We start from the raw sequence: 18,067 nt of genomic DNA, 5'->3' as shown, positions 1-18,067 counted from the left end.
AATTTGGCTAATTACAGCTTTGGCATGCTTCTAAATTACTTATAGCTGGTCAAGAATTTGAGGTAAAGAAAAAGATGTGGTTTCAACAGCTTATGCTAAAACATAAGGAGATCTGTGGCTTCCAAACTAACCAGGGCACATTTCTACGAACCTAGGTGCCCCCCCCACTTGGAGTTCTACATTTAAGGGGGCCTTCTTTCTCACAATCAGCTCATAAATGACACTTCTAACTATCCCCTGCTCCACAGCCTATCCCTATCTTTTTTTATTGAGCTATAACTGATATATAACATGGTATTAGTTTCAAGTGTATACCATAATGATTGGATATTTGCATGTACTGTGAAATGATTGCTGTAATAAGCCCAAACTCCATCACCACATAGAGTTATAAAATTTTTTTCTTGTGATGAGAACTTTTAAGATCTACTCTCTTAACAACTTTCCAATGTACAGTACAGTATTATTATCTATAATCACCATGCTGTGCCTACTATTCCTATCTTTAAGATATTAAACCTCTTTCCAATCAACCCCTTCAAATACCTTGACTTCTTTTCCTTCTCCAGGCTTTGCTTGATTTCATTAACCCACTTTCTCCTACATTAAACTGTGGGAGGCAGGGAGCAGGGTGAAGGGGACAATATGCTTTACTTGGGACCACACTTCCACCTGGATGGCTCCATAAGGAAGTCCTTCATCTAGTGGTTTACCTTTTAATTCCATTTCAATATAGTCAACTCACTGCCTAACATTGAGTTTCTTAAACTTCTTTTTCTCAGAGTTAACATCTTAATTGTATCTATTTATTCTTCTACTTGGTTCATGAAGTGTTCTAAACAACCAGTTATAAAGAAGTGAACCATAAATTGTAAACTATAACAGAAACCAGGGAAAATTGAGGCTTGGGAAGGCAAGGAATCCTAATTTTTTTTTTCTTTTTTTCTCTTGACTCAGGAAAACATGACAGAAGACACATACATAAATTTGAATACAAAATTATTTGAGCTATTCCTGACCCTCAGTCAGTGCCTTAGCAGTGTGGAGGAGATGCTGCAGACACCTGGGCTCTCCAGAGAGGATGTCTGTGCTCAGCAGGCACACTATGAGGTGGGGAGTTTCCAGCAAGTCCATGTGGTGGCCATTGCTCAGCAGCCCACCATTTAAGCCCGAGCTGAAGCCTCTGAAGGCCAGAGTCCATTCATTGTGTCTTTCTTTCTCTCCTCTTTGCAGACACTGGCTCTTGAGTTAAAAAAACTTTACTTAGCTATGGGTGACAAGAAGGATGATCTTGTGAAAGCCATGACTTGGCCTGAGAGGAACACCAACCTGTTTCTTGAGTGTTTTAATAACCTCCAAGTCTACCTGGAGCATACCCAGGTCACAGCTGCCTCTAGAAGCAAGTCCCTGAAAGCTGGCCTCGACTATAACCGCAGTTATCAGGTATGGGGGCTCAGTGCTTGGCCTTCTTGGGCTCTGATTTAGGTTAATTTCCATTAATTCCATTGTTCTTGGTGGCATTTGTGAATAAGGATTGCTGAGGAAAGGCTTGAGACATTCTTTTTGTGAGGGTTTTTTAGGTTAATCCTGCCGCACATGGTTGGAGACCCTTTGAAAGCGAGGGCCTTCCCAAAGTGGCCGTGTGAATTAATTAGGTTGAGCTAACACTCTGTTTCTTTCCTGTGTTTTTTTTTTTTAATTTTTTTATTTATTTATGGTAGTCACACAGAGAGATATAGAGAGAGACAGAGAGAGAGAGAGAGAGGCAGAGATACAGGCAGAGGGAGAAGCAGGCTCCATGCACTGGGAGCCCGACGTGGGATCCGATCCTGGGTCTCCAGGATTGCGCCCTGGGCCAAAGGCAGGCGCTAAACCGCTGCGCCACCCAGGGATCCCTCTTTCCTGTGTTATATTTAGCCATTGGTGAGGGTTATAGGGGAGGATTTCTAGGTAATAGGGAGCCATTAAAGGTTTTGAGCAAAAGAGGAACAGTGTGTTTCAGGTAGATTTATCCGGCTCTTGTCTACTGCGGATGGGAGGAGAGACTTGAAGCAGACAGACAATTTTATAGTTTCCTAACAAGAAAAAATACAACACCACTTATGAAGGAATCTTGCCCATAAAAGCAAACCTCAATCTGATCAAACCTCTAGAGTCAAAGTAAAATAGACCCAGCGGAAGAAGAGCATGTTAGGCAGCACAGCAGGGGGACAGCCAGCCAAACGCAGATGGTGGGAAGCTGTGTAGAATAAAAGATGTTGTTTTTCCACCATCCCACCCCAAATCCCAGAAACAAAAGATGAGAGATGCTTGGGGAGCCTGCCAATTACAAGAGACTTAACCCGCTATTAGTCCATTGCAACCTATTGGACCTCATTTAGATTCCAATTCAAACAAACCAAAAAGAAAAATTATACGCAATTAGAGAAATGTGAACCCATTCTGCCAGTTAATAGTACTAAGGAATTATTGTTGATCTGTAGTATTTCTAAAGGGAAGAATCTTTATCTTTTAAAGATACATACTGAAACTTACCTGATAATATATCTGTGATCTGCTTCAAAATAATCTGAGGGGAAGTAGACTAAGTACAGTCAAGAAAGCTCAGGGGAGTACAGAGCGGAGATGTCTGGCCACAGGTCAATAATTGTTAAAGCGAGGTGATGGTGACATAGAGATGCCTCTATTTTGGTATGTGTTTGAAACTTCTGCTGGCACAAATATTAAAGGACAAGTAAATTTTAAGAAAAGATATTGAAGGCCTAAATGACGTTCTTACTGTTTCCTGAATTTATCTTCTTATACAGAATGAAATAAAGCGATTATACGATCAACTTATTAAGAACAAAACATCTTTACAACAGTCTTTGAATGAAATTAGTGGCCAGAGTATTGATGAACAGCTTCAGGTAATCAAATCAAAATTATTAAACTGATCTAACCTTGGACTAAAGAGTTTTGTGCAGAAGCTGTGCTTCTGAACCACTTCCCTTTGTGAGCAGTGGCAAGGCTTAAGTAAATAAATAAAGGTGAAAACTATGTTGACCTTTAAAAATAATTCGTAAGTAGTTCTTTCTTTATGAAGAGTAAATTAAACCAACACAAGACCACTGCTACCTATCAATGGGGGCAAAAATGTAAGTCTGTGCAGCGTCAGTGATGGTGCTGGGAAAGGAAACCCTCCTTCTCTCAGAAGGGCTGGTGATTTGTCCAGAGTCTTTGGATCATTTGATTATATATAAATCAGAATTCCATGTGTAAATGCTCTTCCACCCACAGCAGTTTCGCTTCATTCATTTATTCAAGTATTCATTGAAGACCTACTATATTCAGACACTGCTCTAGGGGTTGGACTTAATGCTTATCCTAAGGAAGACAAGTGCAAAGAGATAAATATGTATATAAACATTCAAGAATGGACCTAGTAGCACTCCTTGAATTAAAACCCTTAAGTAGCCCAAAGACCATTTAAAGCAGACTGTTACAAAAGCAGTAGGTGGCCTTACGATGGCATACCATATGTCTGATTAAAAGGAGTCAGGTGTTTGTACTGATTAGAAGAGCAGCCAACAAGCTGCTAGGTGAGGATGCAGACTACAGGGCAGATTGATTTGCACAGTGAGTGTAAGGATGTGCAAGTGTACCTCTACTGGGACATGCTTCATACAGGTTGGGACCAGACTGTCAATGCGGCTCTTTGGCAGAAGGTGGAAGTGAGAGAGGAGAAGTGGGACTTTCACTTTTCCCTACATGTTTTTCTGTAATGTTTAATTCTTTTAAAATGGATCTACACACCTCTCTGATTTATTAAAGGATTTTATACTGTTTTGCATCATCTCTCACTTTAGAAAGCCGATGCATATACAGTGGAGCTGCAGAACTCTGAGAGCCGAGTGGCAAAACTAAGAGACGAAGGGGAGAGGCTTCATTTACCATATGCTTTATTGCAAGAGGTTTACAAATTAGAGGTATGTTTGAGCAGAAAACATTCTATCAGGGAATTACTCTGATTATAAGGAGTAAGACTTTCTTCTTCCATGAAGAGAGTTTAGATTCATTCTCTATTTGGATTATTTTCATGATTAGATAAAAATGCTTTTTCTTTTCAGGATGTACTTGACAGTATGTGGGGAATCCTGAGAGCCAGGTACACAGAACTCAGCAGCCCTTGCATCACTGAAAGGCAGGAAAATGCTCTGTTGACAGGCATGGTGGAACTAGTGGATATCGGAAAGGAAAAGCTTGCTCATGACCACTTACAACAGGCCAAAAGTAAAGTTGCCTTACAGGCTCAAATACAAAATCACAAGGTAAGACACATGGGTCAGTTTACGTTTTCATAGACTTTAAGTCTTTCTGACTTAAACTGAGAACATCCATTTTCTTCCTTTGTGAAATATACATTGTTCATTCATTCATTCATTGTTTTAACAAACATCAATTAGAGGGTTCACAATATACCAGGAACCCTGCTAACTTCTAAGAATATGATTATGAGTGAAACAGACAGTTTCTTACATTCATGGAGCTTTCAGTTGAAAAAGACACATTTATGAAGGAGTCCTTCAAACAAATTTAAAATTAAAATTGAAATACACGCTTTCAGAGCATTTAAGAGGGGAAATTGAATTCAGGAGATTAGGAAAGGCTTTCCTGAGAACTGAGACCATAAGAAATATCTATACCTCAATACATGAATATATAACTAGTGTAATGCTACAATAAATCTTTCATTTTCCATTCATTTTATTAAACAAAAACCTCATGATCACCAACTAAAGACCTAGAGTAATTTAAGTGCTGATGTAAAACAATGTGTAAGATAGTTCCTACCTATAACAAGCAGAAGTCTAGGCTTGTGATGAGTAGACCTGGGGAAAAGGAGAGAATATTATGAATATCTATAGTGTGTCGGGACCTATGCTGGATGTTATTCTAAATCTTCTATGTGTCCTTTTCAAGGAAATAGGAGAAGGGATTTCTATATCAAGTTCCTCCAAACAATTAGAAGGGGCAGCTGACTATAAATGGAGGATGAACATGTGAAGGAAAGCCTTCCTGTGTACAGGTTCTAAAAGTGTTATTCTGAGAGCTTTTACATCCCAGGATCCCAATAGACCCTGTCAACAAATTCTCTTTATTTAGCCATTTTACTGAGTAGAAAATCAGGCCAGGCTATGGGAACCTCTAGCTGTTCCATGTGTGGACTTCTCCAGGCTCACACATCTATCCATTCATGTTATGGTCTTGAAATAAATCAGCCATGTATCTACGTTTCTGTAAAGTTTCTTAAAACTCAGAGTCACCGATCTACGAAGATCTCACTGGAAATTGAAATTGATATTTGCTGTTTTACATGGACTGTTCTGTGGAAAATGTTTTCTTAGGATGATTTTTCTTTATGATTTCTTTATGATTCTTTAAAATGCCTGTAGTGTTAAAGACTAAGGGGAACGCAGTCAATTTTCTTTTTCTTTCCTCTTATGTTTGACTCTACATGGCTGTCCTGGGAGTTGGGATTAAAAAGCAAAGATAACTGTATAAAAAGTAGAAGTAACTTGGTTTATAAGTTTTCACAGTATGGAAATAAATAAATATTAAAACCTTGTCCATTTTACAGCTTTTTTTCCAGAAACTTGTTGCTGACATGCTGTTGATCCAAACATATTCCAACAAAATGCTTCCTTCTTTATTGCAAAAGAAAGAAACATTCTGGGCAGAACAAATAAAAGAGATTAAATCACTGGAGGAAAGGTCACACCAGTGTGGAATAAAGCTGCAGAGTTTGCTACAGGTATTTATTTGGTTTACATAAACTTTGTACTTAAGCCTGGAATTCCGGATTTTTGAACACCGCCTTCCAGGTATCCAGAAGCATCTTTTTATCATTAGCAGTTGTTGATTGGGAGCCAACACTGAGGAATGTGGAAGCCTGTTCTAGCTCTCACTGCTACTCCCAGAGTGAAATATTTACTGAGATTTCTCATCCATAAATTAGGGAACAGCACAGCATCTTTCCACCTTCTAGGTTTGTGTGCAAATAAACAAACTTGAGGGCACTTTAAGATCCTCAATGAGGTCATTTGCAGGAAATAGTCAGTGGTTCAGAAATGGTACTTCCCTGAAGAGGACAGGCCCAGATGTTCTGTTGCTGAAGTGGACTCCTGATCGTCTTATCCCAATTCAAAGAAAAAAAATTCAGTTTGCAAAAAGTTCCTTCTCAGTTTTAAGGTTTTCACTTTTAACTTAAACATAGTGGATGTTAGCACTTAAAGGAAATAATCAAAAAGCAAGGAAATATGCAGCTTTATAATGTGATGATCTTATTTTATGCTTAATGAAATTAATTTTCTGGTTAGCTTGTCAAATTGATATTTATACTAATATTTCATGGTATTAAAAGAAGAGAAGAGCCCTTCTGAGGCCAAAGAGTGCCCCTAATAGCCACTACTTCAGTAGATAAGAGAATTAATAAGAGGGTTATTTTTCCAACAGATAATTTTTAGTGTCTGTAAGTCAGTTCTGTAGTGTGCTGAGATCCTAGTGGTGGGATTTTCTTTTTTAAGATTTTGTTTATTCATGAGATGCACAGAGGCAGAGACATATATAAGCAGAGGGAGAAGCAGGCTCCTCTTGGGGAGCCTGATGCAGGCAGGACTCGATCCCAGATCCCCAGGATAATGATCTGAGCTGAAGGCAGAAGCTCAACCACTGAGCCAGCCAGGTGCCCCTAGTGGTGGGATTCTATAGACACGGAGAGACCTGGAACAAGGCAAGACTCAGGCTAAAGAAATCCTAGTAAGGAAATAGTACTTCCTTGATGAAGTGTAAGCCCACATTCCTCCAATGGGGGAATTATGCACTTATAGCACAATCGGGTAACGTTCAGTGGACTGGGGATTGGAGCAGGGAGGGCAGAAGGAACCTAACAGAAGCCTCTAGGAGAAAGGCTGTAAAAGTTAGCCCCTTTTCCGAGTAAGAGGATGGTTCTCTTCCGGCTCTGAACTCTCCACAGAGGTGTGTATGCTGAGTATCCCTTTAACTTAATCATATTAGTCCCTACTCAATTTGATGAGACAAGCATAAAACACTACTGCCAACTGGATAGTTCAAAACATTCTCCACAGTGACAATGGAATTGCTTTTCATCGGTGCTTTAACTTTCTATGGTCTCAGAGTTCATTTTTAGTCTTATGATTAATTTTGTCATACTGGAAGAGGGCTCCCACTGATTTTATGTTCTTGATTCTCTAGAAATGGGAAGAATTTGATGAAAACTATACATCTCTTGAAAAGGATCTGGAAATTCTGGTATCAACATTGCCCTCCGTGAGTTTGGTGGAAGAGACAGAGGAAAGATTAGTGGAAAGGATTTCATTTTACCAGGTAATTTTGCTCCTGTTGAATCCATCAGAGGCACACACCATCCATAGCACTTTGTTTTTCTTTGCTTTGACTAAATTGCCCATCTTTGAAGGTAAATAGTTTGAACTGAAGTTCATCACACAACTCGCTATTAGGTGTATTCAGGGAACCTTTAGGTTTGATTTTTGGGCTGCTCTGCGTAGCCACAGGTCTTATGTTGGGGTCAAGGTCCTGGATTTGAGTCCTGGCTCTCATCTGTCATTTATGTCACCTTTTTGTCTCTGAGTCTCTGTTTCTTTATCTGTAGAATGTCGGTAATCAGGCTAGTTTCCCTGTCTCAGGAGGTGGATGTTGGTGGGTATGGAAATGAGAGCACAAGCAGGGGGAATGGCAGGCAGAAGAGAAGCAGGCTCCCCACTGAGCAAGGGGCCCCATTGGGACTCGATCCCAGGACCCTGGGATCATGACCTGAGCTGAAGGTAGATGTTTAATGTCTGAGCCACCTCAGCATCCCAGAAAGAACTTTTTACACCATGGGCCACCAAACCTATGTTTGGTTTCCTTATTTCAGTGAGGCCCTGTTTGGACATAGCCTGTGAGACAGGTAATACTCTGTTACCTGTCACCAGCATTATACAAAGGCCTCAAACAAAATTTTTCTTTGCAACATTCAGTAGTATTATCATCAGAGTCTCAAAGTTTGATGCTATAGAAAAGAAAGAACCTTAAAATGGCTTTCAAGTGGCATTGAGATCATGACCAGCAGGATAAAAATTAGTTTTAAGTCTTCTCAACAAAAAGCTTAAAATACTTAGTTACAACTTTCAAATATGTAGTCAGCATCAGAGCTCTGCGGCTGGAGGTGGTTATCAAATGTCAGCTTCAAAACTTCAAAAGCAGATTTATTGCCTGAGTAGACTCTGGCATGGAAAATGAAAGCATGAAATACTTGGCAGGACCCTGCCATTCCTCAGAAGCATTTAAGCTCCTAGAAGGAACATTTACCAGGGGCAATGATGCTATAGTCATGCTATCTAGATGCCTGGAAAGGTACAATTGATCTCTTTGCCATCTTATTATATTGAGCATAGCTCTAAGATAAATCTGAATCCTCTGGGGGCAAGAAGCTGCTGCTTAATTCTTTGTTAGCTTACGGATGCAGAAGTACACTCTGAACAGCTAAGAGAATGCAATGGAAAATTGCATTTTAAACCTCATTATGTTAAGGAGCTGTTTGTACTAGCCCACCTCCTAGAAACCTGATTATTTCCCCAAAAGTGATCATGTCCCTTAAAGTGCAACTGTGACTCTGTAAATTTGACATTTTAAAAAATGAAATAATTGTTCTCAGGCTTTTAAGTAAATTTGCCAACTTTAAAAGGCAGACATCTTGTAAAGCCCACCTCACCTACAGATTTCTTTAGCGCATTTGATCAGTCTCTGTCCTCTGTGTCATGGAGAGATTTGTGTGTATTTTGATCAGTGGACATCTGTAGGCCATGGAACATAGTGTCTGTGTGGCCTCTGGGGTTGAACAAACCTTGTTAAATGCTGGTTCTGCACATTATAGGTTAAGTAGCCGTTGCAGTCTGATTTCTGTGTATAAAATAGTGTAACTAAAACTTCTCAGAGATACTCTAAAGATGAAGTGTCTTACACTGAAGGCTTAGAAAATTAGAACTCTTTTTTTTTTAAGATTTCATTTTTTAAGTTTTTTTTTAAATTTTTATTTATTTATGATAGTCACACACAGAGAGAGAGAGAGAGAGAGGCAGAGACATAGGCAGAGGGAGAAGTAGGCTCCATGCACTGGGAGCCCGACGTGGGATTCAATCCCGGGTCTCCAGGATCGCGCCCTGGGCCAAAGGCAGGCGCTAAACCACTGCGCCACCCAGGGATCCCTTAAGATTTCATTTTTTGAGGGGATCCTGGGGTGCTCAGTTGGTTGGGCGTGTGCCTTTGGTTCAGGTCATGATCCCAGCCAGAGTCCTAGGATCAAGCCCTGAGTCAGGCTCCCTGCTCAGTGGGGAGCCTGTTTCTCCCTCTCCTCCCCGCTTGTGCTCTCTCTCGCTATCTCTGTCACTATCTGTCTCTCTCTCTCAAATAAATATATAAAATCTTACCAAAAAAAGATCTTATTTTTTGAGTAATCTCTACACCCAATGTGGGGCTCAAACTTATGCCCCCAAGATCGGGAGTCATGTGCTCTTCTGACTGAGCCAGCCATGTTCCCAGGACTTTTTTTTTAAATGCATATGGGAAATTTTATTTGCACCTACAAGGTCAAGTGGAAAGAGAAATTCAGATAGGAATGGTGGAAAGGGCAGTAGAAGTAAAATTCTTTAATACTTTTTAAAAGGCTTAAGTTAATTAGAAAATAGGAAAGGTTGTATTTTGATCAGAATTTATTTTTTCAGCTTAAATTTAAATAGCTGTCAGGTTAAGTGTCATTAGTTGAACCTAGCGGTAGAAGGTAATTCCTTTTAGACAGAGTTCTCTTCAGGGGGTCATTGTATTGCAGTTTTAAAGATTTTCTTTTCTTCTCATGAAGCTAGATTAGTGATGTACTGTTTTAATTTACTCTTCTAAAGTCCTCTTCCTCTCTGCCTTATGAATCCTTCCACTTAGAAGACTCTAGAAATGAATTTTTCCCTACGCTGGACCTAAGGGATGATAAAGAAATGTCTTCTTTTTCCCCTCATATTTTTTTTAAGACTTTATTTATTTAGTCATAAGAGACACAGAGAGAGAGAGAGAGGCAGAGATACAGGCAAAGGGAGAAGCAGGCTCCATGCAGGGAGCCCGACGTGGGACTCCATCCCGGGTCTCCAGGATCTTGCCCTGAGCCAAAGGCAGATGCTCAACTGCTGAGCCACCTAGGTGCCCCTTCTTATCCCCTTCAAACCTAGTTGCAATGTAAACTGCTTACAGGGGCCAGGCAGGAGAACAGAATACGGACGCTGACTGGGTCTACAGTCAGAGGGCTGGTGGGGACTGCCATCTGAGTGTCAAAGAGAATAAGCCCTTCTCAAGGAGGCGTGGCTGCCCAATTCCAGCCTGTCTTGCCATGTGAGTGCATACCCAGGTTGCTTGATCTTCCAGTTTTCTCAGAGTCACAGGAAATCCTGATTTCTATGTAAAATCTCCTGATTTTCAAAATAATCTCCAGGTCACACAAAACTTCTCCACAGCTCAATGTGCCCTGTAGATTGCCAGCTTACTTTTTGCTTTCAGGTAGATCAATTCACTATCAAGTCTAAAGCCATGAATTTTTGTTTTTCTGTTTTTAAGTCTATAGAATGGAAGAAATGTGCCATAGAAATGCATTAGTCAGACACTCTCATTATGAAAAATAATCAATAAAACAAAAATCATGTTTCTTCAGCCATACTCCAAGACTCCTTGAGGGTTAAGAGAGTGTTACTCTTTCTGTAGGCTTTTGATGAAATATTGTGAATACATTGAGGGGGTTCATTTTAAATAATTCATTCCGTGACTTTTTTTTTTAAGCAAATAAAAAGAAACATTGATGAAAAGCATGCCCGGCTTTACCAAACTCTGAATGAAGGCAAACAGCTGGTGGCATCTGTGAGCTGTCCCGAACTAGAGGGCCAGATTACAAAGCTAGAAGAGCAGTGGCTGGCTCTAAACAAAAAAATTGACCATGAACTACACAGACTACAAACACTTCTCAAGCATCTGCTCAGGTATGTTTTCTTGGGGATGGATTGTGCTCAGATTTCCATGTGGAGAAAGACCTCAGAGGGATCCTGTGATCAACCAGTTTTTACATGTGGTGTCCCTATTGTAAGGTTTTTCATCAACAATCTAAAGCACTTGGGTCCCTTTTCTGGGCTAACTGGGATCTAGGGTCTCTAAAATTAGTTTGCTATACTCAGAGTAATATGTAATCAGTTCTATGAGAACTAGGAATTATGTTATAAAATTATACACATTAACCTGTATCCTGTGATGGTGCTTTTTTCTATTCTCGAAGTTTTTAAATTAAAAAATGTTAATTTTAACAGAATAGTTTGAAAAAGCCTTCAGAGCTCTTCAGAGAATTTTGTTTACTGGATCTAATTTTGAACCCCTTGAGGAAGGTAGAGAACATAGAACATGGAATCTCTTCATCCCTACCTCGTAGGGAACTCTCTAAACTAAAGAAGTTTAAAAGTTATAAGAGGAGTAGCATTGCTTACATATTTTCCTTCACCTCCAATAAATGTTAGTATCTAGTCAACAACAGTTTACTAGTATATAACTTTTACAAATGCTACAAAAAGTTTTACAAACTTTTACAAATATTACAAATGTTATATTTTTACTATAAACAAATCTGTTGAGAATATTTAGTGAATAAAAATAATTGCTGTCCTTACCAATGGGTTTTTTGCATGGCTGTAATGAGAAAATGTTTTAGATTTTTAAAATGCCCATTTTGTTCTAGATTAGTCATAAGAGAGTCATAGAAGACACCAGGAGCATCAGATTTGGGGTGGGATAAAACAGTATAATCCTAAAAAAATCATGATTTTCTGAATAATAGAGCTGATCAACACAGGAAAACACATAGTAAAATGAGAAGAAAATATGCCGATGATGAATATCCTCCAAAGAGTACATTTCTAATTTTCTTTCTCTCTCACTTTGCTCTTGTTAGTTATAACAGAGATTCGGATCAGTTAACCAAATGGTTGGAATCTTCTCAGCAAACTCTGAATTACTGGAAGGAACAATCCCTCAATGTGTCTCAGGACTTGGATACAATCAGAAGCAACATAAACAACTTTTTTGTGAGTTATATTAGAATATACTCAGATAATTATTGTCAGAAATATCAGGGGGAAATGACCATGGTCAATAGTAATAGTGCCCATAATCATTTGTGGGTAAGGGATAAGACTTGGGCTAATAGTAGAGCTATCTGTTTATACTGGTCATTTATATATTTAGAATAATGATAAAGCAGGTTTTTAATTGACCCTACAATATATACATAAATTTAAAACTTCCTCTAACACAGGGTATGCTTTATAAATGCAGGAAATTAACTCCCTGTCCCCCCCCCCCCAGTAAAAAACTTAACAGAATTATTAACTCATAAATGTTAAAGTTAATAAATACATGGTTTTAAATTTTCATACAGAACTGATATTTCTCCTAAAATGTTCTATTGTTTTGAGATTTTTCTTTTAAAAAAAAGGAATTACTTTTGTAATATAAATTTATTCCTTCCCATATTCTTTTCTCTACAATTTCATATTCTATGCCAATGATCACTCATTTTGGTGTTAAAATGTAAATATTTTAAAATATACTTGAAAACACCTGTAAATACAAAGGAAAGATTTCAAATATTTTAGTTAAAAATTACTTGCATTTAGTTTATTTAGCATGAACTTTGTGTGCTGTTTCTCTTAAAGTTGAAATGATTCATCTATTTTTTTTAAATATTAAGCCACTTAAGGGACAGGAATCCTATCTTTTGTTCCCCATCATCTGTCTACTGCCTGGAACAGTGCCTGGCACTTAGTAAAAAAAAAAGGTATCTGTGTGTGTGTGTGTGTGTGTATGCAGGAGCATGTGTGTGCACACATATACTTATGAACATACACACATAGATACACATACAAACATTTGTGACTTGAATTGAGTTCAGTGATTTAGTTTTGGACTCTAATCAGTTAATTCTGACTCTTTGGTATTCTTTGCTGTTTTCAAGTTTTTAACATTTCTAAATGATCCAACTGCTACCTCTAGGAGTTTTCAAAGGAACTTGATGACAAATCCTCCTTGAAGACCGCAGTTGTAAGTACCGGGAGCCAGCTTCTTCATCTGAAAGAAGCCGATACGGCCACGCTGAGAGCTTCTTTAGCACAGTTTGAACAAAAATGGACAATGCTCATAACTCAGCTTCCAGATATTCAAGAAAAACTTCACCAGGTAGGTATTTAAAGATGCAGCATTCGAATTAGCATTCACTTGTTAGCTCACAACTCCTTTAAAATTATTTCTCTGACTCAATAATTTTCATTGACACTACCTATTTTTCTCTGGCACCACTGAATATAGGTCTTAATTACTGGACTCTCCTCTAGTAGGATCTTTCTTAACAGAGAAATCAGGCTTAATTACTTTATTTCCCAGTTTATCTGCATCACTGTGTTAGTTTATGTGAAGGTCATTGTCATTGTTTTGGGGTCACTTATTCTAAGCTTGAATGCTGGGTTTGTTTTTGTGAGTCACCTGCATAATTATGTAGCAAGACCTTTTATCAAACCAGGTATCATCTCTAGTGGATGCCCTGATTCATTTTGTCAACGGCAGGTAATTAAATGGAAATCATTTTGTCCTTGCAGCTTCAGATGGAGAAATTGCCATCTCGTAAAGCAATCATGGAAATGATTAGCTGGATGAACAATGTGGAACATCAAACTTCAGATGAAGACCCTGAGTGCTCACTGAGTTCTGCATCTCAAGTGAAAAGTCTTCTTCAGAAGTACAAGGTAATCAAATAGAGCCAGAAGCCTTTTCATTAAATAAGAAGGCAAGTCGGTCGGAAGGGAAATATAGAACAAAGAGACATGTAGGATGTGATTTAGAAAAACCAATTCCAGAGGCAAGGAGTGGGGTGTTTGGTGATTTTAGGCAGATGTTAGTATACTTGTTCTTCTTCTGCCTGGTTTCTTTTGGTAGCTTCCATCAATCACCATAGGACAGAATCCAAGCTTTTAGTGGCTCTGGCCCTTCATTGGCCTCATCTTTTCATCTCCACCGAGACCCTAGACTGTGCCGAAAGCACATGAACCAACTGTGTCTGGTATTCTCACCACTCGTGCTTTTGTGCGTACTGTTCTTTCAGTCTGGAATTCTAGTGCCCCACCCCTAGCTGTAGAAATGCTCTTTGTCATCTTCCAAGAGGCTGCTCAAGTATCTCCTGATTTAGAAATCTACTCCCGACTCTCCCTGCCAGATGAGTTTATTCTCTGAGATTAGGTATCTCCATGGTGCTGTAATTATTTGCTTACTTGCCTATCTTCCCACCTGGGCTTAGCTTCTTGAGAGCAGGGGCTATCCTTCACCTGCCCAAAATAGTGTATACCTAGCCCAATACCTGACATCCAGTAGATATTTGGTAAATGTTCTTTGTGTAAGGGAATGCGTAAGGAAAAGTTGATAGCTTTCTACAAATAGATATGACTGTGGCCTTCCCCATGATATTTGATTTCATGTAGATTTAACTAACACTGAACAAGCCACACACAAGCATTTATCATGTGCCAGGCAAGTTTGCCCCTAGGAACACAGGGGATAAATGAAGACTCTGGTCATTGTTTTCAAAGACCTCACAGTTCTGATGGATCGAGCCTCTTGATAGACAGAGGGTGAATACCTTGGTCAAAGCATATTAGCAAGGATTTTATTTCTATATGTTAGCACATCCTCACTTCAGTGAGTAGTAGAATCTTTGGAGGGTCCAAGTATATGTATTCTTATAAGTTCTAGTAACCTAGCACATACCGCATGGCTTTCTCCCTGATGCCTCCAGAGAGGTATTCGAACTTCCCAGGATAAGCCCAACAAGGCTTTACAGAAACATGGTTGCTTGGCCTGGGGTGTTTTTAGGATTGCTCTAGAACTTAAAGTTCTCCAAACCTGAAGGCCTAGATTGTTCCTAGAGGAACAGTGAAGTGACCTAAACAGGCAAAGTCCCTTGATGTCCTGGGTTTTCTAGGAGCGTCTTAACTTAGAGACTCCCCATCCTCATTTCCACAAGCCTGCAGGGTGGCTCTGAAGTCCAGTGTAGCTCTCAGGAAGCCACTCGCAGGGACCCTTTGTCAATCCCTGCATCCTGAATTTGGTTCAGATGATGTAGCTACCATACATGATATCTCCCCTTTGACTTTTCAGTCTATTTGAAAGAAGTGAGTCTCTGTTCCTAAGCATGTGGAATTCTCCAAGAGACTCTACTCAAAGCAGACATTCGGAGGGGCTGGGGGAAGGGCAGAAAGTAACTCCAGACAGGTGCCCCTTGATTAATGAATGAATGGGAGTTTGGTGTTCCCTAGCAGGAACCAGAGGGGGAATCTGAGTCAACCCACTTTGGTTTTGGTTGTTTAACTTTGTTTGTTTTAGGAGTTCAGAATGGAAATGGACTATAAACAATGGATCGTTGACTTTGTGAACCAGTCATTACTTCAGTTAAGCACCTGTGATGTAGAAAGTAAGCGCTATGAGAGAACAGAGTTTGCAGAGCACCTGGGAGAGATGAACCGCCAATGGCACCGGGTACATGGAACACTAAATAGAAAGGTGTGCTCATGTGTCACACTTTGTGTGATTTGGCCTTTGCAAAATACCACTTTCTGAAAAATTTGAGAAGACATTCACATGGTTAATTTACAGTTTAGCCTAATAATCCTCTCCTTTATAGCCCTTTTATAAAGCATGTGTTCTGGCATTCTCCACTGGTACCTATAAGAGAATATGAAGAAATTCTTATTTCTTTGAGATTTCGGAGTGGGAAATTGAGTTAGGCAAGTGAAGAGGAGAAACTTTATTTAAGAAGTTGTCAAGTATTATGTGAGACTACTAACTGGTTGGAGATTTTGACATTTTCTATGAAAGTAAATGTTCAAAAGTGGCAAAGCTATTACAGCATTGAAAAGATTATGAAAAGGAAGAAAAATGTATGTGGCCTTTTGGTAGATTTTCATTCCATGACCCTGAAAATATTAAGAAAACTTATTCGTAGAGAAATATTCAGTACTTATATATAATAGTAACAATTGGTTGATTTCTTTATGTGTAAAGAATGCATACAAATGGGTTTATAAAATTAAGATTCAAGTGCATGAATGGACAAAGAACATGAACAGAGAATTTATAAAAGAAAATTTATAATTAGCAAATCAGCATGGAAAGATTCCAACTTTAACTATCAGGCATTCAAAATAAACATTATTAACACTATATTTCTAATATACTAATATTTATAATATTAGTAAATACTAAATTAGAAAAATTTAGTGAGAAAAGATAAAAACTAAAGCTATCCCATTCATGTGTAGATAATGGCTTACATATTTTTTTTTTAATTTTATTTATTTATTTATTTATTTATTTATTTATTTATTTATTTATGATAGTCACAGAGAGAGAGAGAGAGGCAGAGACACAGACGGAGGAAGAAGCAGGCTCCATGCACCGGGAGCCTGACGTGGGACTCGATCCCGGGTCTCCAGGATCGCGCCCTGGGCCAAAGGCAGGTGCCAAACCGCTGCGCCACCCAGGGATCCCGGCTTACATATTTTTTAGAAAGAAAAATTCAGAAAATTTCAAGAACTAGAATAATCACCTTATTTCTTAACCTAGCTGTGCCACCTCTTACACATTTATCTTAAATCGATAGCCCTTCAAAAAATGAAAAAATATTCACACAAAGTGTTCAATTCAACATTATTTATACTGATAAAACACAAAATGCCTTCATTTACAACTATAGAGGAATAATTGATCAAATTGTACTGTGTCCATTTGATAAAATATTGGGCAGCCTTTTAAATTAATGTGAGGCCTATGTCAACCAGCCGAGCAAGTGCCTATGACTGATATATTGGAAAAGGCACATAAAACTTTACAGGTACTGTGATTGTAACCTAATAAAAATCATGAGCATAGAAATGAGAAGAATTACAGACACTAAAAACAGTCATTATTTTATTAAATTGATTATTTGTGATATTTTTGATATTGACTTAATTTCTAAGCCACTCTAATGGAAAATATCTCAGGAAAGAAAGTTTTCTTTAAAGAGCTATATAGGTATATCAATAGGTAATGCAATGGAAAAATATTGAATGTTAGCAACAGGATTTTATTTCAGATAAGTATTATGGAACTCCAAAACAGCCAGCTTTCTTAGGTTAGCTTTCATTTCATATGTTTCATATCCTTCATAAATTAAAGGATTTTAATTCTGTTTCCTAATTTATGAATCTTTATTCCAAAACTTATTGGGAAATCTTATGCTAAATATTAAGGAATCTGAGAAGAAACAAAATTATTTTCTTAAAAGTAACTGTCATGACATTTACATTTTAAAGCATGTGGTTTAAAACAAAGGTTTAAGGGCACCTGGGTGGCTCAGTCGGTTAAGTGTCTGCCTTTGGCTCACGTCACGGTCCCAGGGTCCTCGAAAGGAGCCCCTCCTCAGGCCCCCTGCTCAGTGAGGAGCCTGCTTCTCCCTCTTCTTCTGCCTGCCACTCTCTGTACTTGTGCTCTCTCTGTCAAATAAATAAATAAAACCTTTAAAAATATATAAAATAAAGTTTTATTTTCTTATTTATAACTTACAGATACAACATTTAGAACAACTTTTGGAAAGTATCAGTGAGAATGAAAACAAAATACAGATTTTGAATAACTGGATGGAGGCACAGGAGGAGAGACTGAAAACTTTACAAAAACCTGGAAGTGTGATCTCAGTGCAGAAGATGCTCCTGGATTGTCAGGTGAGTAGGCACATGGCTCCTGTCCCCACGCAGGGTCAGGCTGGTTACATGGCCGTGTTGTTTAGTCGCTGCTTCTGCCCCAAGGAGTAGGGCAAGTAGCTGTACTTTCTGAGGGTCTCTTCCAAACCCCCAGGTACTTACTTTGTTATGTAAAGTAGATAATCATCCATGGATTCTACAAAATT

General features: G+C 38.7%; 1 protein-coding gene across 6 annotated transcripts in view; it reads left to right on the top strand.

The window, feature by feature from the left end:
* SYNE2 (spectrin repeat containing nuclear envelope protein 2) overlaps positions 1-18,067 on the top strand; it is a 326,121-nt gene that overhangs the window by 243,512 nt on the left and 64,542 nt on the right. For all 6 annotated transcript variants that reach the window (XM_041759982.1, XM_041759984.1, XM_041759987.1 and 3 more), the window contains 13 exons: positions 958-1,110; positions 1,234-1,443; positions 2,808-2,909; positions 3,849-3,968; positions 4,110-4,310; positions 5,621-5,794; positions 7,255-7,386; positions 10,876-11,072; positions 12,029-12,161; positions 13,129-13,311; positions 13,728-13,874; positions 15,505-15,681; positions 17,727-17,882. In XM_041759982.1, the coding sequence (XP_041615916.1) occupies positions 958-1,110; positions 1,234-1,443; positions 2,808-2,909; positions 3,849-3,968; positions 4,110-4,310; positions 5,621-5,794; positions 7,255-7,386; positions 10,876-11,072; positions 12,029-12,161; positions 13,129-13,311; positions 13,728-13,874; positions 15,505-15,681; positions 17,727-17,882 (2,085 nt within the window). The remainder of the gene's footprint in view (positions 1-957; positions 1,111-1,233; positions 1,444-2,807; positions 2,910-3,848; positions 3,969-4,109; positions 4,311-5,620; positions 5,795-7,254; positions 7,387-10,875; positions 11,073-12,028; positions 12,162-13,128; positions 13,312-13,727; positions 13,875-15,504; positions 15,682-17,726; positions 17,883-18,067) is intronic.

This window comes from Vulpes lagopus, chromosome 6 (genome assembly GCF_018345385.1).
Source record: "Vulpes lagopus strain Blue_001 chromosome 6, ASM1834538v1, whole genome shotgun sequence".
Lineage (NCBI taxonomy): Eukaryota > Metazoa > Chordata > Mammalia > Carnivora > Canidae > Vulpes > Vulpes lagopus.
Note: the sequence above shows the minus strand (reverse complement) of the source record. Positions and strands in the feature narration are given on the sequence as shown.